The sequence below is a fragment of the Candoia aspera genome, chromosome 3, assembly GCF_035149785.1.
Source record: "Candoia aspera isolate rCanAsp1 chromosome 3, rCanAsp1.hap2, whole genome shotgun sequence".
Taxonomy (NCBI): domain Eukaryota; kingdom Metazoa; phylum Chordata; class Lepidosauria; order Squamata; family Boidae; genus Candoia; species Candoia aspera.
Genome location: NC_086155.1, coordinates 106,588,446 through 106,612,957, shown reverse-complemented (window position 1 = coordinate 106,612,957; position 24,512 = coordinate 106,588,446). Strand labels below are relative to the sequence as shown.

General features: G+C 39.8%; 1 protein-coding gene across 2 annotated transcripts in view; it reads right to left on the bottom strand.

Annotated features, from left to right (window-relative positions):
- Positions 1–545: 545 nt before the first annotated feature.
- COP1 (COP1 E3 ubiquitin ligase) overlaps positions 546–24,512 on the bottom strand; it is a 143,681-nt gene continuing 119,714 nt past the window's right edge. For both annotated transcript variants that reach the window (XM_063298488.1, XM_063298489.1), the window contains exons 19-20: positions 7,757–7,801; positions 546–1,626 (exon numbers count right to left, since the gene is read on the bottom strand). In XM_063298488.1, coding sequence (XP_063154558.1) covers positions 1,609–1,626; positions 7,757–7,801 — 63 coding nt within the window. In that variant the 3' untranslated portion in view covers positions 546–1,608. The remainder of the gene's footprint in view (positions 1,627–7,756; positions 7,802–24,512) is intronic.

The following is a 24,512-nucleotide window of genomic DNA, read 5'->3' as shown; positions in this document are numbered from 1 at the left end:
TGTTTTTAAGTCTTTAACCTTGTATTTAAAACTTATTTCGCTAAGGATTGAAGGAAACTCACCCGGTGTTTTCAGACTTGTCGATCCAAAGGTTCCTAATAGATGAAAAGCAGTTAACAAGCCACTTCAGAAAGTGATTAAAAAAGGAAGTATGTGAACCTAGTACCCTTAAAGGTGCTGACCATGAGCAAGATGGCTATTCCCTTGTCTCCCAGAGCTCTAAACCCTCTGGAGGCCACTGTCTTGTGGTCTCCTCGTGAGAAGCAACTGTCTCGAGCACTTGTGGGCGATCTCAAGTCCTCTCCTTGTCTGGAGAGGAATTACGAAGAGCCTGTCTACTCGCCGGCTCTTTCTTCCACCATGGTCATTGGCTCCGCTTTTAGTGGAGCTGTCTCCAGTTTGCCATTTCTTCCCCAGAAGTCCTAATGTGGGTAAATTCTTCCATGCCACAGCAAAGGAAATACTCCTGCAGTCAGAACTAAGAAGCCCACCCCCTTCCCCCCAATAAGTCTTTATGTTTTGGATGACAAACTAACAATATGAAATATTTGGAATCAGTTTATTTCCCATTCACTTGTACAGTTAAGAATATGCATGTTTATTCAAAAAATAAGGCTCCCAAAGCCTGTCCCAAAATATATTACAACATTCAAAATGCTTGGCTTTTACAAATGACACAAATAGGGTGAGATGATTGGAATGAACAAATTGGGAACAGTCATGTGTGGATAGGCACTGTTGCCTTTTGTGGAGCAATTTCAATAGCAACTCAAATCAGAAGAGACAGAAAGTCATTAGTTACTGACAATTTAGTGGCTTGTATAGGGATAACTATGTGGTGTCACATCTGCTCTCATTCAACACAAGTCTACATCACAGATGAGATCCTTACATAGCTGGCAGGCATGAGAGCTGGTGAAAGAGCAGATGGACTTCGAAATCAAATTGTTTACATGCCCTTAGAAGTGGTGGTCTCTCATATTGGACAGTCTGCACTGGTTAGTTGTACAGAGAGCTTCAATATTTGGATACGTAATAAAATAAAGAAAATGCTAAATGAAATTTTACTTGAGGGTGTCAAGTCAGATGCATGCTCACAATGTTCCAATCAGGATTAGACAGCCTACCAGACCTTTTGGAGTAGATGCAGAAAAAAGGCCAGTAGAAGTAATCCAGAAGATGGTTCAAAGCATAACTCTTACAGAAATCATTCTACAAGGCAAATCTTGTCACCATGCCTATCAACAAAGGGACATCCTGTTTCTATGTCTGGTTCAATGAATATTCACCATTCCATTTCAGTATCAGCATCTGCTTTTATTTAAAAGAATCCATTCCCCCCACCCCATCATAAAAATCAGATAAGCAATGGAATCAGCAGCAGCAAAGTCTGTGGAGTTAATGTTGATGGTACTGAATTCTGAATTCACTGGTACTTCCCAGAGACCCAAGTTGCCCCAAGAGTGTCCCTAAAAGAAAAGAACTCCCGCCCCCAAAATGTGACCACTCTGAGAAGGAAGAGCAAATTATCTTCATTTCTGTGCCCCACTGAGAACCTCAGATGAAAGCTGTATCAAGTATTCAACTCCTCGAGAGAGAGAAAACCTTTCATACCAGTTCCAGCACCTGGTGAGAAGAACAGGGGGAAAAAAAAATTAATTCCAGAGACACAAAATACATCTCATCTCTTTTTCCACTTACAAGCAGGTAACCAAGGTCCAAATTAGATGTGCTACAGGAAGCCAGAGTATTTCTTTATGTGCCTAAACATATAAAGCAGGACAGAAGTTATATTTTATCAAAGGACCATATGTGAAGTAGATAGAACATGATCTCCCTTGTGCACTGTAATTGTTGCCTAACGACTCTACCTCTTGCTTAGTTACCAAGTATCACAAGCAAAGTGGCAGAGTATTTAATAACATTAAATTTAATAATAAAATCACTTAAGATACCACACATAGCTTTATGTGGAAACTGAAAAAAGCAAAGTGGTTGACCTATCTGGTTTTACCAATCGAATCTGGTTTTATTTTAAAAACAAACAGTCTTTTTTTTATCGCCATAACCTCTAGTTCAACAGTACCGGGAGCACTGTTATGAGACAGTGTCAAAGGGCTCTTTTACTAATTGGTAGAAAGATAATCTCACAGCCAATTCTTCTACTTGTAACTTCAGGCTTAATGGGGTAGTTTTAATGTCAAAAGTTTTAAGCTGATAACTGTCATTCCAGCATTGATATGGAAAGCAACTCAGAATACGTCACCTCTGAACAGTGCTTAAAAGCAAGGGATGGAGACAATGAAAGCAGCTTCATTTTGAAATCAGCTTTATTTGAAGCCAATTTGCAGCAAGCCAGTAGAAATGGCAGATGATCAGAAGGTTCATTCGTTTCAGACTAGCTTCATAATTTATGCCAGCTAACATAAAACAAATCTCAGTTTGTTTTCCAACTCAGACACATTCTTTTCAGGGCAAAGGTAGACAGAAATAATTGACTCAGTATTATTGGCTTGAAATGTAGTATTGGGACAGAGGCAACATTCACAGGATCAAAGGTCTATTTTCAGTTTATCGGAAGGACAATGAAGAAATATTCCTCCCTATAATCCAAGGCTGGGGTATAGTCAAAGACGTGCAGTTACCAAGGTGTAACATATGCAGCAAACAGTATCCTGAGTTTACTGTGAATCTGTATTTTGTACAGCAGGGAATGGCATCTTATAATGGGTGATATACTCTTATACTTATACTCTCTCTGGAAGCCTTAGAAATGTTCTGATGCATCTTCCTGTGGGAGGAAATAACTCCTTTCTCAATTTCAGAATGACAAGTCAGAAAAAGTGCTCAAAAAAACAAAACAAAACAAAACACAACACAACGAACAAAGAGCAAGAAACACAGGGGTAAGGGAGAACTATGTACTTTTGCTGGTAATGCCTGGGTAGGCTGGAGAAAACAGACCCTTAGGATAAACCCAAGATACCATTTTCTAGAGTGAACCAGTGCATTCATGATCTATGCTAACTATCCTGATGAGAACTGGACAATGTTTCAGCTTGCATCCACCATGAAGGCAACTGCCTTGGACACTTTCTTTATGCTGAGTTCCCTCTGCTCTTGGAGTATGAGTTGGGATGGCTGCCCCAAGGCCTCTGCTATCTTTCCTGTCATTATTTACAATGGCTCCTGAGATCAGTGCTGCCACAGGGAAGAAGTTGTGGAGATCTAATACTGACTGCAAAAAAGCACAGTGGTAGTAGCCAGGGAAGTGCTACCCTTTGCTGCTCTGGACTCTCCACTCAGACCTGAGGAACTTAAATGTCTCAGGAAAAGGAAAGTACATGATAGAACTGTATATGATAGAACAGGACCACCTCTATTGCCAGCAGATCCAACAAGGGATCCACGGGAAAGGATGGTTCTGGTTCCTTCAGGCCTAAAATGTTGCAGATTTTTCTGAGTATTTGTGGGAAATCTTCAGGGCCTCTTTCTCATCTAGGGGCAACTCCTGTCCTCTATGATTAGTCCTGAAAAAGCTGTCTAGTAATATGCCATATAAAGGGGAAACTAGGCATCTCTCCCTTATGCACTGCCATTTCCCTGTCTCCTTCCTTGCTTCCCCCTGCAGGCCAGCCCAGCTGGAGAGCCTGAAAATGGTGATCTTCATCTTTCACATCCCTCATGGGGGTGTCAGTGAAAAGGCTCACTTCAGCTAGTAATCCCATGGTCACATTTGGACGTCTGTAGAATGGCATGAGGATTCATTTGCCACTGGCTGTTTTTCACTGTGGGGAACATGGCAAGAGATGTGGAGGTCTGCTGCTTCACTACTGGATGTCAACCCTCTTGCTCCACCCCAGCTGTCGGAGAAGTCACCCAACGTGTACATAAATAGCCAGTTTATGTTCTGTAGTTTGCTAGCCCTGGAGCTTGAATTCCATGTTATTCATTTATAACAAATTTTAAAGAAAAATACACAAGAATAAAGATACAAAAAACATAAAACCAACAACAACCAATAATAAAATGTAAGTAAAAACCTTTGTGGAAAATTTTTAGTGATGTATTATCCCCTTACCATCCAATTATTTCCCTAACCACTACCCATAGCCTAAATATTTGCACTTTACATAAACTGTGGTAGATTGAAAATTGCTAGTATCTGTTTAAGTGACTTCTTCTATTACTTTTAATTGGTGTCAACACTCTTTTCCTAAAACCCATATTCCAAATGTCTGAATTTGCCTTGCTGTGTAATGTGTATTATATAAGGGAGCCATTCCTACTTAAATTTAGTATGGATATATACTATCAGTTTTGCCATTGCTGCATATTCTCCCATCCTTGTATTGTCAACAAAGATTTTTTCCAATGTTGTGCCAAATTTATTCTTGGAACTATCAACATGTCTCTTATCAAATTATGATATTTTTCATTTATTCTGGGGGGGAATTATAACTAATAAAGTATTTGTGGTTTCCATTCAAATTTTATTTGTAAAATTTTCTGAATATTTTGATGTATTTCCTTCCAGTACTTCTGAATTTTTCTGCAAGACCATCACATGTGATAGAATGTTCCTTCTTTATTGTGACATTTCCAACATTTATTGTTATATGATTTGTCTATCTTGGTAATTACTGATGGAGTTATATACCACCTTTAAAACATTTTATTCCAATGTTCTCCTTAACTGTAGCTTGGATTAAATTGTACTGATTTTTTTCCATAGCACTTCTCATTGGTGTACTGTGATGACTTCTTTAAAATTCTGCATCCACTTTATCATAGTTTTTTAATTTGTTCCATTTCCATGCTGTATTCCAATAACAATTTATATATACATCCTAACAGATTACCTTGATTTTGTATAAGTGTTTCAAATTCTGTCATCTTTCTCAAGGTCCCTCCTTCTTTCTTAAGATCTCTTTTTATTTTTCCAGCAATTTGTAAATACATCAACCACGCTGGATTTCTACCTTAAATGAGCAGTTCGTGTTGTGTCTTCAGTTAACTTTCTGAGTCTAGCCATGGAACTTTTGACTCTAACAATTAAGCTAAATAAACAATGTAGTAGAAAAGGAAAAAAGAAAATTAATTAGATTGAGGGTGTCTTGGCAGTGTAAATGGCTGATGGAGCTGACCAGCTACGTGCACTTTATAGTTATTTCCTCCACAGGAAGTAATGCCAGAACATTTCTAAGCGTTGCTTCTTGAGCAAGTAGGAAGATTATACCCACAATAGGATATTCTGACTTCACTCCTGTTTTTTTCTGTATATATTATACCTATAAACTAGTAGTGTATTGCTTTGGGTTGTTAGGAGGCTGACAAAACTCCTACAGTGTTTGTGTCATGAGTACTGATGGTGAGCAGGAGGGGGCCTCTATCCAGTGGGGAAAACACATGCGTAGTACTGAGGAGTTAAGCAGCCATTCAAAGAGACACAGATCAGACCCGCCTTGACTTTTGGGGTTTATCTGTCTGGGTTTTCCCACGCTTCTTCAGTTTGTTAGGACTTTCTGTCTAATGTAGCAGTAATAAAGCACTAGAGACCTATTCCTTGTCTCAGCGTGGTTCCTGACTGTTAGGACAGTTTGCACTATTTATGAATCACTCCAATTCACTAAGACTGGGCAATGTACAATTGATGCAACAGATCTCCTTGGTGGGATTTAAAAAAAACTTTAATCAAAGTTTTGAATATGCATTTAATCGCCAATTGTTTTTGTTTAATTTTTAATATTTAATTTGCAAATGATAATTTTGGTTTTATGTTTTTATTGTAAATCACCATGAGATTTTGGCTAGTTGGGGTTATAAAAAATGAATGGATAAATTAGTAAAACAAAGGAACTTCAGTGTTCAAAGCGCTGCTGCTGAGGTGTACATCAGAAAGGTTCAGAGAAAGAAGATAACAAATTTAATCTCTGCTCATTTAATGACCAAAGGGAGATGGCTAAACATTCCCAATCCTTTTCATGAAGTCTAGAAAATTTCTATTTATGAGAGCTACTTAAAGAAACAATAAAAAACATCTCATATGAAGCCATATAAACAGTGGTGCTTAAAAGTTTGTGGCCCCTTTTGAGTTTTCAATATTTCTGCATAAATATGACCTAAAATGTGATCGGTCCTCCACACAAGTCCTAAAACTAGATAAAGAGAACCCAATTAAACAAATGTGTCAAAAACATTAGACCTATTCACTGATTTATTGAGGAAAATGATCCAAAGCTACGTATCTGTGAGTGGCAAAAGTATGAGAACCTCTAGGATTGTCAGTTCATTTGAAGGGGAAATTAGAGTCAGGTGTTTCGATCAATGGGATGGTAATTGTCTGTGAGTGTGGGAGGTCCTGCCTTATTTAAAGAACAGAATTCTGGAGATTCACTATCGAAGTCTGATTTTCACAACACAGGTATGTGGAAGTTTGTCAGGGCTTGAACAAAGGAGATTTCTGAGGACCTTGAAGGTCCTTGAATTGAAGCCGTTCTGTAAGGAGGAAGAGGCTAAAATTCCTCCAAGCCAATGTGCAGGACTGATCAACAGTTATCAGGAATGTTTAGTTGCAGTTACTGCTGCCCAGGCAGGGGGAGGGCACACCAGTTTTTGAAAGCAAAGGCTCACATACTTTTGCCACACACAAATATGTAGCTATGGATCTTTTTCATCAATAAATAAATGAACAAGTATAATGACAGGCAGAAGACTAGCAGAGCACATCCATGAACACCAACTAGCAGTCAGAAGACACGATGAGAACTCCTTAATCTCACAACACATGGACAGACTCAACCATAGTTTCAACTGGGAAACTGTGAGCATCCTAAACCAAGCCAAATCCCAAAACGCCAGAGAATTCCTGGAAGCTTGGCACTCAAACAAAGCAGCCATCAACAGACACAGAGAGGTAAACAACATTTACATACCATTCAAAAGAGACAATAGAAAAGCCAAAAGACCAGTACACTCCCTTGCCAGCAATCAACACCCAGATATGCAAAGACTAACACTAGGATTATCACCAGATGAACCATCAAACAGCACAATACACCCTAATCAAGGAACTATTAACTCAGGCAATCAACCAAGCAGCAAACAACAGCCCAATCAAAGAACTCCCAAGGAGAGAACAACACCCCTACCAACACAAGCAGGGCAAGCCACAGTATATAAACTGAGAGCAAGGCCCACTCCCTCTTTGCACTGAAGATGTTGCCTAGTCTGGCAATGAAACGTCTGCAAGAAAACAACAAGACTCAGAGAGCACCAAGGATGCCACAGTTCAACCCTGAGCTACAAATATTCGCTTCAACAAGTATGTTTTTGACTCCTTTGTTTTAATTGGGTTCTATCTAGTTTTGGGATTTGTGTGGAGAACAGATTGTGTTTTAGGTCATATTTATGCAGAAATACTGAAAATTCAAAAGGGTTCACAAACCTTTAAGCACCACAATATTCTAGCTTCAATCTTTTGACCATGCAGCACACAGTATTTTAGTTGCAGTGTGCTGTTTTCTATAAATGTCTTTAAAACTAGTGCCTGCTAGATACCATTACATTCCACACTTTTTCTTAACTGGGCAGCACCAATTTGCAGCTGACACTGTTCCCATCTCCTCAGCCTGCAGTAGATGCAAATAAGTAATTTTAACTTATAAACACCTGCACAAAAATGGAACTCCTGAAATAGGCTCTTCCAATTTTCTGTAACCTTGCTGCTATCACTGGTCAATGTTTTAAAACTCACCTTAATTGTACCCTGACTGTTAGCAGCAATCAACACATTGGACTCCTGCAAAAGAAGAAAAACTATTAGGGATTATGCCACAGGGAATAAACCAAGTAAATTGGGTGCTCTTTGCTTTAACAATCAGATATGATTGATTCCAGCATTCAAGAGACGTCTAGTATTTGACATAACCTTTGAGAAGCTGTGCCTAAAACAGTTTGGGAACACTACCAGTTGGTGACATGATACAATTTATTTCAAACCAACTGACAAACACGAAAGCATTGTGAGATCTGTGAAGTTTGGAAATAAGTGAGAAATATAAAGAGTTTTATTTTCTGGCATACATATTGAAGTACTCAAGGTGCCTCAATTAAGCTCAATCACTGACTACTGGAACAAACAAAACAGGCAACTTTTATTGAGTCCCTCTTTGGGGGAGATAGGCGGTGACAGAAATTTGAAATATAAATAAACAATATAAATAAATAACAAGATCGGCACACGTAACACCATTGCTTCGCGAGCTGCACTGGGTGCCAGTTTGCTTCCGAGTCCAATTCAAGGTGTTGGTTATCACCTTTAAAGCCCTACATGGCATGGGGCCAGGTTACCTGAGGGACTGTCTCATCCCCATAACATCAGCCTGTCCCACCTGATCATGCAGACAGGGCATATTGCAGGCCCCGTCTTTAAGAGAATTGCATCTGGTGAGCTCCAGGAGGCGAGCCTTCTCTGCAGCAGCTCCCGCTCTCTGGAATATCCTCCCCACAGAGGTACGGCAGGCCCCATCTCGTGACCTTCCGAAAACAACCGAAGACCTGATTTTGCCAGCTCGCTTGGGGCAGGAGGGGAAGTAGTCACTCCTGGGAATGGTTGGCACCCTAAGATGGCCTTAGATATACATGAGCAGCATTAAAATTGTCAACGCCGTCTGGATTTTATTCTATTTTTTACTCTATATTAATATTTGTATTTGATATTTATGTATTGTTATATTTTAATGTTTTATTTTTATTGTAAACCACCCAGAGTCCCCCCTTGTGGGGAGATGGGCGGTAGCAAAATTTGATAGATAGATAGATAAATGGAAAATGATTGAATCTAACCATAATTTTGAAATGGCTTCTAATACACTAACTACTCCTTTATTATCTTTGCCAGTGACTTTATTACCAGCACAGCAATTCAACTTGCTATATTTGAAGCTCTCCAAAGGTGAATGTGTTTATACAACACTCAAAATCTCTATCACTTGAAGGCAGAAAATACTTGGGTGGAAAATCATAAATTACACCAAATACAGTCAGGACCAGAAATATTGGAACAAGGATAACTGTTTTGGCATTTGGCCTCTGTACACCACCACACTGAAGTTGGAAGGAAACACACCCTGATGGGAGCGATGTCAGGACTTTCAGCTGTCATTCAAGGGGTTTGACAAAAGTGGGACACTAACCATTCAGGAAGTGCAGCCAGTGGCATACACGCACACCCATCGTTGGTGGCTCATAAGTAATGGAACAAACCAACATCATTACAAACTTAAGGATCGCCTTTAATACCTGGTTGAAAATCCTTTGCAGTCAATGACTGCCTGAAGTCTGGAACCCATGGGCATGACCAAATGCTGAGATTCCTCCCTTGAGATGCTTTGCCAAGCCTTTACTGCAGCTGCCTTCAGCTGCTGCTTGTTTGTGGGTCGTTCTGCCTTCAGTCTTGTCTTCAGTAAGTGAAAAGCATGCTCTGCTGGGTTGAGATCAGGTGACTGACTTGGCCATTGAAGAACATCCCACTTCTTTGCCTTGAGAAACTCTTGAGTAGCTTTTGCTGTATGTTTTGGGTCATTATCCATCTGCAATACGAAGCGGCGTCCTATCAGTTTGGCAGCATTTGGCTGAATCTGAGCAGAAAGTATAGCCCTATACACTTCAGAATTTATCCTGCTGAATTTATCAGCAGTCAGGTCATCAATAAACACCAGTGACCTGGTTCCACTGGCAGCCATACATGCCCATGCCATAACACTGCCTCCACCATGTTTGACAGATGATGTGGTGTGCTTTGGATCGTGAGCTGTTCCTTTCCTTCTCCATACTTTTCTCTTCCCATCATTCTGGTGCAAGTTAATCTTGGTTTCATTAGTCCAAAGAATCTTATTCCAGAACTGTGCAGGCTTCTTTAGGTGTTTGCTGGCAAAGTCTAATCTGGCCTTTCTGTTCTTGAGCGTTACCAGTGGTCGGCACCTTGTTGTGAGGCCTCTGTATTTACATTCATAAAGCTGTCTCTTGACTGTTGATGTTGAAAATGACATGCCTACCTCAAGAGCGTTCTTGACCTGGCTAGATGTTGTGAAAGGGTTCCTCTTCACCATGAGCAGAATTCCACTTTAGCTGTCTTCCGTGGTCTTCCAGGCCTTTTGCTGTTACTGAGCTTGCTAGTTAATGCCTTCTTTTTCAGGATGTTCCAAACTGTTGTATTAGCCACTCCCAATGTTTTTATTATCTCTCTGATAGGTTTATTTTTTTTTCTCAGCCTAATGATGGCCTCCTTCACTCACATGGACACCTCTTTGGACCTCATGTTGAGAGTTCCAGTGAACAGCTACCAAATGCAAATGTAACGCTCAGAACCACCTCCGGGCCTTTTATCTGCTTGATTGGTCATGGGGTACCCAGGAAACAGGCCACACCTGGCCATGCAGCTGCTTGTCAGCCATTCATTCCATTACTTATGAGTAGGGCGAGGATTCCTATGACCTAAAAATGTTAGAAATATGCAAGCATTTATCACCTTAAAACCATTTAAATATGACCAATTAAACCAAAAATATGACTTTTAAAGCAAAAATATGACTCTACTATTTTTCTGAAATTAGCACCCAATTTTTAAAAATCTGTGCTTACACACACACACACACACACAAATTAAAAGGTTTATTCTTCACTTCCAGTGCAGAAGTGCTAGTATTGAAGGAATCAAATGAACATTTTGAGAGTAAAATGGTCATCCCTGGATTAGTTTTCATTAACAGCAGAATGGCATTGGATGACCACGTGCATCTTGAGGTTATCAAACCCAAAATTCCTTCTGTTGTCCCCCAGTATGTTGAATCTGGAGAAACTCCGTTCAATGACATGAGGTTATAGGAACAACTTTGAAAAAAGCAAACTCGTCTGGAGAAAATTCTGACTCGAAGACTTCAAATTTTGCTTCAAGTCCACTTAGAACGTTACCTATTTTGCAAAGTGTTGAATAACCCAGATTAGATTGCAGCACTCTTGGCAGTTTATCACTCATTTTTTCATCCACTTTCCCCTTTGCTTGCTTTAAATCACTCTATAAAATCTTGTTTTATGATGTTCAGTGCATCACTAAGTTCCATTCCTACAGTTTCAAGGTGGGTGATTGCTCTTGATAATCCACTGAAATTAGATGCTATATATGCTAAGTTTTCAGCCACGGTTTCAGAAAAGGAATCTTGCACAATATTGATGGAGGAAGATTCAGAACAGTCAAATTCTTTAACTATCTGCTACAAGGAAGCATAATTTGTGAAATAATACATAGCCACATCCAGCCAAGTCCCCCAACTTGTCACAACAGGTTGGGGAGGGAAAGCCAAAGTAGGAGCAATTTCTTTGAACTTTTGTACTCAAAGTGGAGCTTTAATGAACATTTTTTTCCCATTCGAAATTATCTTATCTACATCAGGATAGTTGCTTCGAATCTCTGGGGCCACTCTGTGTAAACTGTGTGCAAGGCATGTGATATGGATCATTTTGGGATAAAGAAGTTGAAGTCCCTTGGCTGCTTTAGTCATGTATGGAGCGGCATCTGTTACAAAGAAAAGGATATGTCCCCTTTTTACACCATCCGGCCAGAGTAGTTTCATAGAATAGTCAAAGAACATAGCAATAGTGGAAGTGTTTACTTTGTAGAGTTTCACATGTTAGAAGAAATACTTCACCAGGCTTGTCACATTTCAGAGTGCCAATAACAACATTGGCTACAAATCTTCCGTTTACATCACTTGTTTCATCTATTGAAACCCATATCTTATTGTTGTCAGCAGCAGATCTTATCTTTTCTAACACATATTCATAGCAGGCAGAGATGTAATTTTTCCTTAGAGCTCATTCATTTGGAATCGGGTGACTGGTGTTGTTTATTCGTTTAGTCACTTCCGACTCTTCGTGACATCATGGACGTCAACACCTCCAGCTCCCCCAGGGACGAGTCCGTCACCTCTAGAATATCATCCATCCATCTTGCCCTTGGTTGGCCCCTCTTCCTTTTGCCCTCCACTCTCCCTAGCATCAGCATCTTCTCCAGGGTGTCCTGTCTTCTCATTATGTGGCCAAAGTATTTCAGTTTTGCCTTTAATATCATTCCCTCAAGTGAGCAGTCTGGCTTTATTTCCTGGAGGATGGACTGGTTTGATCTTCTTGCAGTCCAAGGCACTCTCAGAATTTTCCTCCACCAACACAGTTCAAAAGCATTGATCTTCCTTCTCTCAGCCTTCCTTATGGTCCAGCTCTCACAGCCATAGGTTACTACGGGGAACACCACTGCTTCTACTATGCGGACCTTTGTTGTCAGTGTGATGTCTCCGCTCTTAACTATTTTATCGAGATTTGTCATTGCTCTTCTCCCAAGGATTAAGCGTCTTCTGATTTCCTGACTGCAGTCAGCATCTGCAGTCATCTTCACACCTAGAAATACAAAGTCTTTCACTGCCTCTACATTTTCTCTCTCTATTTGCCAGTTCTCAATCAAGCTGGTTGCCATAATCTTGGTTTTTTTGAGGTTTTGCTGCAAGCCAGCTTTTGCACTTTCTTCTTTCACCTTGATCATAAGGCTCCTCAGCTCCTCTTCGCTTTCAGCCATCAAAGTGGTATCATCTGCATATCTGAGATTGTTAATGTTTCTTCCAGCGATTTTAACTTCAGCCTTGGATTCCTCAAGCCCAGCACGTCGCATGATGTGTTCTGCGTACAAGTTGAATAGGTAGGGTGAGAGTATACAGCCCTGCCGTACTCCTTTCCCAATCTTAAACCAGTCCGTTGTTCCGTGGTCTGTTCTTACTGTTGCTACTTGGTCGTTATACAGATTCGTCAGGAGGCAGACAAGATGACTTGGTATCCCCATACCACTAAGAACTTGCCACCATTTGTTATGGTCCACACAGTCAAAGGCTTTAGAATAGTCAATAAAACAGAAATAGATGTTTTTCTGAAACTCCCTGGCTTTTTCCATTATCCAGCGGATATTGGCAATTTGGTCCCTAGTTCCTCTGCCTTTTCTAAACCCAGCTTGTGCATCTGGCAATTCTCGCTCCATGAATTGTTGAAGTTTACCTTGCAGGATCTTGAGCATTACCTTACTGGCATGTGAAATGAGTGCCACTGTTCAATAGTTTGAACATTCTTTAGTGTTCCCCTTTTTTGGTATGGGGATATAAGTTGATTTTTTCCAATCGGATGGCCATTCTTGTGTTTTCCAAATTTGCTGGCATATAGCATGCATTACCTTGACAGCATCATCTTGCAAGATTTTGAACAGTTCAGCTGGGATGCCGTCGTCTCCTGCTGCCTTGTTATTAGCAATGCTTCTTAAGGCCCACTCAACCTCACTCTTCAGGATGTCTGGTTCTAGCTCACTGACCACACTGTCAAAGCTATCCCCGATATTGTTATCCTTCCTATACAGGTCTTCTGTATATTCTTGCCACCTTTTCTTGATCTCTTCTTCTTCTGTTAGGTCCTTGCCATCTTTGTTTTTGATCATGCACATTTTTGCCTGGAATTTACCTCCAATGTTTCTAATTTTCTGGAAGAGGTCTCTTGTCCTTCCTATTCTATTGTCTTCTTCCACTTCCGCGCATTGCTTGTTTAAAAATAATTCCTTATCTCTTCTGGCTAACCTCTGGAATTTTGCATTTAAGTGGGCATATTTCCCCCTATCACTGTTGCCTTTTGCTTTCCTTCTTTCTTGGGCTACTTCTAGTGTCTCAGCAGACAGCCATTTTGCCTTCTTGGTTTTCTCTTTCTTTGGGATGTATTTTGTTGCCGCCTCCTGAACAATGTTGCGGACTTTTGTCCAGAGTTCTTCCGGGATCCTATCTACTAAGTCCAGTCCCTTAAATCGATTCTTCACCTCCACTGCATATTCCTTAGGAATATTAGTGAGCTCATATCTAGCTGATCTGTGGGTCTTCCCTAATCTCTTAATCTGATCCTAAATTGTGCAATAAGAAGTTCGTGATCTGAACTACAGTCAGCTCCAGGTCTTGTTTTTACCGACTGTATAGATGTTCGCCACCTTTGGCTGCAAAGATGTAGTCAATCTGATTTCGGTGTTGTCCATCTGGGGAAGTCCATGTATAAAGCTGTGTCTTAGGTTGTTGGAAGAGAGTGTTTGTTATGCAGAGTGAGTTGTCTTGGCAAAATTCTATCAGCCTATGTCCTGCTTCGTTTTGTTCTCCCAGGCCACGCTTACCTGTAATTCCAGGTGTCATTTGACTGGTGTACTTCTCCAAAAAATGCCTAAGGCTACCACTACCTAATTTCCTTAAGGGAATACTTGAAGTAACCATCATTGTACAGAGATCCTTACAAAATTCTGACTGGGTATTTGATGAACCTGCAGTTGAAGAAGAATCTCTCTCAAAAAGGAGACGATGCCTGTTCTCAGTGAAGGTAAATCTTGCTAAATTACTCTTGTGTTTCGCAGTGTCACAACGTTGTTGAATATTAAAACATTTTGGGGCCGATACCTTATCTTCACACAATTCACAAAACAAAATATCACCATTGCTACTAAAAATCTGCTCCCCAAATTCTTGAACAGGATGCTGTAATCTCACACTCGCTGAACATCTACGTTTAGGCATGTTGAAATCAGATTGCAGCTCTCACGTGACTCTACCACCTCGAACACACATACACCTGAGTTGGGGAGCAAATGAGAAAACGAAAAAAAAAGGCAAATGCTCACTCGTGTTCGCAGGCCTGGTCAGGGGAGAAGCCTCTGCCTGCTGAAGTCATTTTAAAAAAGGCTGTTCTCCCTCTGAGAGCGAGAGAGAGCGAGAGAGAGAGCGAGAGAGAGACTTGAGTTGGGGAGCAAATAAGAAAAAGAAAAAACAGGCAAATTCTCACCTTTTTTTCAGGCCTGGTCAGGAGAGAAGCCTTTTCCCTTTCCCTCCCTCCCTCCCTTACACACACCCCTGAGTTGGGGAGCAAATAAGAAAAAGAAAACAAAACAGACAAATTCTCACCTTTTTTTTCACGCCTGGTCAGGGGAGAAGCCTTTGTTCCCAACTCTCTCTCTCTCTCTCTCTCTCTCTCTCACACACACACACACACACACCCCTCCCTGAGTTGGGGAGCAAATAAGAAAAAGAAAAAAAACAGGCAAATTCTCACTTTCTTTGCTGGCTTGAACTGGCTGGCTTATCAGGAGGGTTGCCAATGACAAAAATATGACGTTTGTTACAAAATTAAGCAGAAATATGACATAACTCCTTTAAAAAGTCAAAATATGACTTTTCAGGCAAAATAAAAAGCATCTAATTCCTACCAGATTACTCTAAAACATGTTTCAACTTACTTATAAATTCAAATAAAGGTTCCAGAAAAAATATGACATGGCATAGAAATCCTCGCCCTACTTATGAGCCACCAACGATGGGTGTGTGTGTATGCCACTGGCTGTACTTCCTGAATGGTTAGTGCCCCACTTTTGTCAAGCCCCTTGAATGACAGCTGAAAGTCCTGATGTTGCTCCCATCGGGGTGTGTTTCCTTTCAACTTCAATGTGGTGGTGTACAGAGGCCAAATGCCAAAACAGTTATCCTTGTTCCAATATTTCTGGTCCTGACTGTATAGCATTTTACCAGATGTGCACATCTCAGCACAGAATTGGGTTCAATATTTTCCTCCCTGTATAGCTGCCCCCATAGTATGTTAACAACAGCCCACATAGAACTCAATACACTACCAGGGTGGCCAGCTGTCTCAAAACTAGCATGCAAGCAGATAATTATAGTTTTGACCTTTGGAAAGGTCTCTGGAGAGTATATGATACCCCCAGAAGTATATAGGCATGATCTCCATTGGTGGGCCCCTATTCTGACTAAACAATTTTCAGAAATACAAAAACGTGTTAGATCTTATAATTGGAAATTTAAAGTTATTATACAGTATATCCCATTTTTTTAAAGGGCAGTAGGCAAGACCTTCCAAATACCACTCAGTCTTGGACATCTCCTCCCAACTTTATGCCTGACATCTTCTGAATAAACTGGAGGATTAGGAGGAAGCAACAAACTGTTTACACCTGGAAGAAGCAGGATTTCATAAAAGCCATAGTACAATAGATCACTGTGTCACTCTGAATTCAAAAGTACACCAGTGGATTCAAAGAACAACTTTATGCATCACTGGTTGATATCACCTTTGTCTTTGATTCAATAGATAGGCCTTGATTATGGGAGAAATTCAAAAGGACAGATATTGATAGATACCTACTCAGGCTAATAATCGGATTCAGTGCTGATACTAAAGCCAGAGTGAGAGTGGACCCCCAAGAATATTGATCAGATCCCATATCATTGGAGAGAGGTATTGAACTGTCTACACACTTTTAAAATTTAATATTAAACCATGACAAAATAAATGTGATCTTGCTAGAAGAAATATCAAACATGGGTAATGAACTAATGCCCATCACATAGAGCAATGCTCTTCCTTTAAATACTTAAGACATTTTTTTATTCCAACCCCTTGGATGGAAATCATGCATATCCACTATCTTAGCAACTGCCTAGCACATTCTGCAGCTTATCCTGAATTTTTTCTACTCTAAAGGAAGTCTATTAGCAGTATCTGCATTTGAAATATTTCATTCTAAGGTGATAGCTCAGATGTTAAAAGGGGGGTGGGATACTGAGGATAATCAGAATTAATAATGGTCAGACACTGAACTGTTCAACTACTCCTTGATTCCAACTGTTAGTAGCCAGGTATCTTTGCCACACATTTTTTCATATGTTAAAATGGGAGATGGGAATTGGAGTCTAAGAACTGAATAATCTGCTAAGATAGCACATAGCTGGCCTTAGCTGATCTCCCCACCTGCCCCCAAAAAAAGAAAAGAGAAAAAAATCTGATCAAGGTCCAGTTAGAAAATCCCAAGGTTGTAGGCTTGAGTGCAATGTAAAAAGAAATACAGAACAAAATCCCTGAAAACGGTAGTGGGAAAGGGTTGAAGGGCTCTACTTTTTTTTAATACAAGATTGGACAAGATTGGTTTGGTTCTTATGTTGGAAAGAGGCTAGCTCTATCTATCTATTTCTATTCTTCAACAATGGAAGGGTTTATCTCATACTTAAGTCTTGCTTGAAACTTCTAACTTCTTAGAAATAGACATTTGGCATCCAAAATCTGGATATGTTACCCAAGAGAAATATACTTGGACCCACCTATTTTCTCAAAAATGCATTTTTATCTTCTCGTTATTTGATTATTTTATGGTGTTGCTATAACTGCAGCCCTATACCTGCTTAGCTAGAAGTAAAGTTAGGAGCTGTTAGTAGAATTGCACTGAAATACATTTTGGTTGTGTTGTCCATAGAAAAGAGAAATAGGAATGTTAAAAATAATTTTTTAAAAACCTAAATAATGTTAAAAGTTAATACACATATGCTAAAAGAACAGTGACTGCATACAGCATCTGTCTTCCAAGTATGGATACTTATATTCTTGGAATCTGAGCAATGTGGAGAAGTTTTAAAAGCTGATTTTTTATCTGTAAGTTTAGAATCAAGGAATGTCAGAAAACAGCTATTCTTGTGACATGGGTAACTGCAAGAACTAATGTTACATATTCTTGAATTCCAAATAATCCAATTTATCTGGTCATATATCAGTCAGTTGTGGTTTTTTTGCAGCTTCCAGTTCTATTTTATATTTGTAAATTGTCTTTTCTCTGTTTTGAATGAGAATTGTTTCCAGGCAATTAAACAGTTGATGGCTATATACTTCTACACTTGGAAAGAAATCCACCTAATATTTCCCATTTATTCGCATATTGGGCCTAGATGTTAAGATTACTACCTTAACTTGCAGTTTCCTTGCTTATCAGAGCATGAGCAAAACTGGTAAGCATCTTTAATGTTAAACCAAGGGATTTCCTTTAAATACTTGAATACTTTTATTTTATAGCTTCTCGACTGTTTGTATGAATTGTTTTATACAGTTAGGACCAGAAATACTGGAACAAGGATAACTGTTTTGGCATTTGGCCTCTGTACACCACCACACTGAAGTTGAAAGGAAACACACCCAGATGGGAGCAAAGTCAGGACTTTCAGCTGTCATTCATGGGGCTTAACAAAAATGGGGCACTAACCATTCAGGAAGTACAGCCAGTGGAATACCCACACCACCAACCCTAACCTTAACATCCTGAAAAAGAAGGCATTAACTAGCAAGCTCAGCAACAGCAAAAGGCCTGGAAAACCATGGAAGACAACTAAAGTGGATGACCATGGAATTCTGCTCATGGTGAAGAGGAACCCTTTCACAACATCTAGCCAGGTCAAGAACGCTCTTGAGGTAGGCATGTCATTTTCAACATCAACAGTCAAGAGACAGCTTTATGAATGTAAATACAGAGGCCTCACAACAAGGTGCCGACCACTGGTAACGCTCAAGAACAGAAAGGCCAGATTAGACTTTGCCAGCAAACACCTAAAAAAGCCTGCACAGTTCTGGAATAAGATTCTTTGGACTAATGAAACCAAGATTAACTTGCACCAGAATGATGGGAAGAGAAAAGTATGGAGAAGGAAAGGAACAGCTCACGATCCAAAGCACACCACATCATCTGTCAAACATGGTGGAGGCAGTGTTATGGCATGGGCATGTATGGCTGCCAGTGGAACCAGGTCACTGGTGTTTATTGATGACCTGACTGCTGATAAATTCAGCAGGATAAATTCTGAAGCGTATAGGGCTATACTTTCTGCTCAGATTCAGCCAAATGCTGCCAAACTGATAGGACGCCGCTTCGTATTGCAGATGGATAATGACCCAAAACATACAGCAAAAGCTACTCAAGAGTTTCTCAAGGCAAAGAAGTGGGATGTTCTTCAATGGCCAAGTCAGTCACCTGATCTCAACCCAGCAGAGCATGCTTTTCACTTACTGAAGACAAGACTGAAGGCAGAACGACCCACAAACAAGCAGCAGCTGAAGGCAGCTGCAGTAAAGGCTTGGCAAAGCATCTCAAGGGAGGAATCTCAGCATTTGGTCATGCCCATGGGTTCCAGACTTCAGGCAGTCATTGACTGCAAAGGATTTTCAACCAGGTATTAAAGGCGATCCTTAAGTTTGTAATGATGTTGGTTTGTTCCATTACTTATGAGCCACCAACGATGGGTGTGCGTGTATGCCACTGGCTGCACTTCCTGAATGGTTAGTGTCCCACTTTTGTCAAACCCCTTGAATGACAGCTGAAAGTCCTGACATCGCTCCCATCAGGGTGTGTTTCCTTCCAACTTCAGTGTGGTGGTGTACAGAGGCCAAATGCCAAAACAGTTATCCTTGTTCCAATATTTCTGGTCCTGACTGTACATATGCATGCTATTAGCTACCAATTCCCAGAATTTTTCTCTCATTTTTTTGGATTGTACTGAGGCCAAGATCCACTCCATTGAGCCATATAATAAGGAATCTTCTGGATTTTAATAATTGCTTATATTGGGATCAAAATTGGACCAATAGCTGAATTAGAGGGTCATAATCTATCCTTCCTAACTCTACTCTGAAGCTTTCTTGAAGCTTGTCACTGAAGCCTACAGTCATGATCAAGCCATCCCTTCTTTATATTGATCTTTTTGGACTGGCATACAATGGTCACCTGAGTATACAACACATGATTGATTGTGCTGAAAATAATATACACATTTGAATTAGCTTGCAATATGAGGTCTCTTTGATTCAGCATCTGCTAGCTATTTAGTAAAGCAGTAATTTTCTCACTGAGGTTGGAAATCCACCTCTGGACATCCCTGCCTCCATGTGGGAGGAATATTCACTGCCTCAAGTTGCAGTGGATTAGAGGACATACAAAATGATCTACAGAAGGCCTGTAGTACCTTCCCCACCCTGGCCTCCAATAACTGAACGGGAGACTAGTTGACTCATTCAGAGTCTGAAATCCAATAAGGCTCCTGGGGAAGATCTTCTACCCCCTGAATTATTGGAATGTCACACTAACTGCTGGGCACCCTTTCTCACAGGTTATTTACTCATATAAATAATTCCTGCCAAATTCCAGTTGGTTGGGAGCTCTCTATTGTGGTTCCCATTTACAAAAAGGGTGATAAGGCTGACCCCTCAAATTATAGACCAATTAGTTTACTTGACATCGTAGCAAAATTGTATGGCAAATATCGTTTGTACAGGATAGAGGATTGAGTGATTGAAAAGGGTTTGCTACCCAAAGAGCAAAATGGATTTAGGACTGATCGCTCCACTATTGATAACTGTTTTATTTTATGTCATCTAATAGAAAAATGTACGGCTAAAGGGAGCCAACTGTGTGCAACTTTTATAGACCTCAGTGCAGCATTTGATTCAATAAATAGGGACCTTATCTGGAAGAAACTTATGGACCTGAGCATGGATCTCAGACTCCTCTCTTTCAGGCATTATATTCAAACTCATGCCTAAGTGTACACACAGGAGCACATTGTTCCCTAACAGGGATAGTTAGCACCAACAAAGAGGTCAGACAAGGATATATGCTGGGTCCCATTTTGTTTAACCTGCACATTAACAATATCCCAAAGTTACTTCATTCAACTGATATGCATTACCTAAAGTTAAAATAAACATGTAAATATTCTGCTTTATGCAGATGACATGGTATCGATGTCGTATGCCCAGGTAGGGATAAGAAGATGCTGCACAGGTTTAGTTCATACTGTGCACTCAACTATCTGAACATCAGTAAGTCCTAGACTAAGCTAGTTATTTTCAGGAAGAGGTAGGCTAGGTGTAATTGGAGCCTGGACAGGGAACATATAGTTAGGGTAAGTCATATCTGTCCTGGCTTAAGCAAAGACCACGCTGAGATGAGGAGAATGTCTCTAGTGTTTATTAAACTGCTGTAGTAGAAAGAAAATCCTACCAAACTGAAGGAGCATGGGAAAACTCAGAGAGATATACCCTCAAACTCAAGGTGGGTCTGTTCTGGGTTTCTATGAATGACAGTTCAAAGCCTCTAAACTATGCATGCGTTTTCCCCCCTGGATAGGGGCTCCCTCCTGCTCACCATCCGTACTCATAACAGTATCTATACTTAGGAATTGTTTTTACAGAAAGAGGTTCCTGGCTCCCACATTTTAAGAGGAGTTTTTAAAGGGCTACAGCCTGTGCCGATGCCATAAGGCAGCTCATCAACCAGTTACCCAGGTTCTCTAATTCCAATCGTAAAGATATGTAACAGCAAAATGGTCCCAATGATTACATATAGTGCAGATCTGTGGGGATATATAAATGTCCCCTCATTGGAACAGATACAGTCCACTTTCTTAAAATGCATCTTGGGGGTGGACAAGTCTATACCAACTCCAACAGTAAGGGCAAAGTTTGGTTTGCCCCCTATACAAAGTGAGCTAGTAATTAAAGTATTCAACTATTGGCTGAAGATCTTATCTACGGACCCAGATAGATTATCTAAGCTCTGTTTTGAAGAGCAGATGCATAATACGCTTCCTTGAGCTTGGGCTGCCCAACTTTCAAATTTCATCTCACAATATGGATTCTCCATCCAATTCCCAGTCCAATCAGATCTGAAGGCCAAGAATAATTTTAAACAAAGGGTCATGGATGTGGCTGCCCAAGATGATAATGGCTGGCTCAACACAAATCAGCCTCCCAGTTAGAAAAGTATTTAACAACTTACATGCCTCAACATCTTAGAAGATTATTTTCTAGAGCTTGTTTCGAACAACTAGATTCTATGGTAAGATATGGGAGGTTTCATGGAGTTCCATTTGAAAAAAGACTCTGTATCCGTAGCACACCAGCTGTTGAAGACATTGCATATATGCTTTTTGATTACAATCTATATTCTGCAGAAAGGACTGTTTACTTAGATTCTTATTTAAAAACTAAAAAAATACTGGGGCACCCAGGAGAAACTGTCTTCCTTTTTGCAGGGAACGAACCTGCATATCACTAGTAAGACTGCACTCTTTATATCAAAGGCCATTTCAAAGAGGACAGACTGTTTAGATCAGACTGGGGTTAACTGCAGGGGTGACGATTTATTATGAATATGTCATACTGTTTTCTTTGTATTTATTTGTATACTTGTATCAGTTTTATACTTTTCATATGGTGATATGACTAAATCAATAAGGTTTCTATTCTATAACTGTTAACATCTTTATCAATTCTGGCATTAAAGTTGCCAGGCAATAAAATGTCTTTTTGGTAGTGATTGTTCAACTCTCTCTAAAAGTGTTTGCAGACAGGACCAAATCTTAAACCACAGGTTTAGATTCCTACCAGCAGGGTAATAAATGTTAGTACAAAGAATTGACTCAAAAGATTTACTATCTACCTGGATTAGCTGGATATGACCACTACCAGACCAGTCCTTCTGCTGTATAATGTCAACTGAAATCAAAATTGATAGCCTACCACTTCTTCCATTCAAACCCAATGTAACTGCTAGAAGGTGGCATGAGGAAAAACCTGACAAGGAGAAGAACTATCCTAGCACCATGTCTTCTGTAGGAAAATATATATTTTTTCCAAGCAGTGTTCAACTTAGATTTGTGAATTCCTTTCTTTCCTCAGCCTGTGAATGACTGATCTTGATCAAGCACAGTTCACATTTATATTCCTGATTCATTCCTACAAATCAGAGGTGGGCAAAGCTTTCCAGCCTGGAAGCCGCAGAGGGCATTCCTAGAGACATCATCAGGGGATGTTATAATCTTCAGGGTTTTTCTCCCCCCACCAATTTTCTGGTGTTGGGATGTGTGCTAAAAGTGAAAAATGGGTACATTAAGCCCTGAATGTTAATCCACCTATGTTGGATATTCTTATTACTCTTCCCCCTACAAAGGTCCCAACTCACACTGTCAAAACTTGATGAGTTTCTTGTAGAATTTCAGCAACACTCTCTTGGAATGCTCTGAGGACCACAAAATGGAGGCAAAGGAGACGGTATATGGCCTGTGGGATGCTTTAAATTATAATGTATTATAACATCAAATCCAAGAATAGCAATTAACACTGATTAAAATTAAAATTGGCAAATGAAAGTTTTTAATCCCCCCCTTACAATATGCCAGAAAGGGGAGGAAGAGCACATGAGGCAGAAGCAGCAAAGGAGGCCAAGTCAAAGTTTGGCTTAAGACTGAACAAGAACACTAATGATCAAAACATATATAGTAACTTTGCCAAATGAATTTTATTTTATTTTTATTTATTCAATTTATTTAGCTGCTGATCTCACATGAGTGACTCTGGGCAGCCCACAGACTTAAAACCAAACCACATATAAATAAATAACCCTAACCAAAACCAACAATAACATAAACCATTAAAAACAAGTTAAAACAATTAAACATAAAAAAAAAATAAAACGTGTGAGAGTGCCAACCCAGCAGCTTACAAACAATACAAGTCATCTTGCAGGTTCTATACCTCCGCAGGATCCCCAAGCCTGATGGCAAAACCATGAATTCAGGGTCTTTTGAAAGGCCAATAGGGTCAGGGTCAATCTAACCTCAGGGGGATGATGTCCCAGAGGGCAAGTGCCATGGCAGAAAAGGCTATCCTCCTAGGTCCCACCAGATGAAACTCCTCAATAGACGGGACTCCTAACATGCGTCTCTTTGCCAGACCTGATGGATCTCTCAAGTAACCTGACCCTATGACATCATTAAATTAACATATTATGGGAAAATGTAATCTTAACAGACCAGCAGCCTTACAAAACTGAGCTTCACATATTTAATAACAAATTAAATCCAGGAAATCCAACTCTTTTTATATCATTTTGTCATGATGCCAAATAATGTAAAGAGGGAGAAGAATGTTTAGAACCATGGTACCATTTAATATGTGACAATATTTAAAAACCATACCCACTGGTTACATTGCTATTGTAAAAATGCAATTAATTAAGAAAAGTGAGCCATTTATTTCATCTTTGTTTTAGGAACTATCAAGAGATGGAACTCTGATTATCTGAGTATATGTTATCAAAAACATAAATTAGGATTGCAAGAATTTGGGGTTAGCTATAATAGGGTGCGATACCTGATACATGTTTTTTGACGCTAATGATACCACTTACTTTCTCTACCATAAATGTTAACTTTTCTATATTGAATCCTTCCAATTGCTTTAAAAAGTTATATAACTAAACTTTGAAAATACAAACACTTTAATTAAATTAAGTGACTAGTCAAAAGGTAACCAAGCAACTAAAAATGTTTTAATTGGTAGATAAGCCTGAAGATAATACTGCATATAGGTAGATTTTATGCTATTATTATCAGACAGGTTATCCTCCTTTCTTTAGAGTGTTTTGTTCAATCATTCTTTTGATTCACACTATTATCCACACCATGGTTAATATCCTACCTCTCTATCTAGGACTGACACTGTTCGCCCAAGAAAAGATTATTCATTTCCAAATTTTTAAAATGTTCTTGAATTTGCGCTGAGATACTTACTTT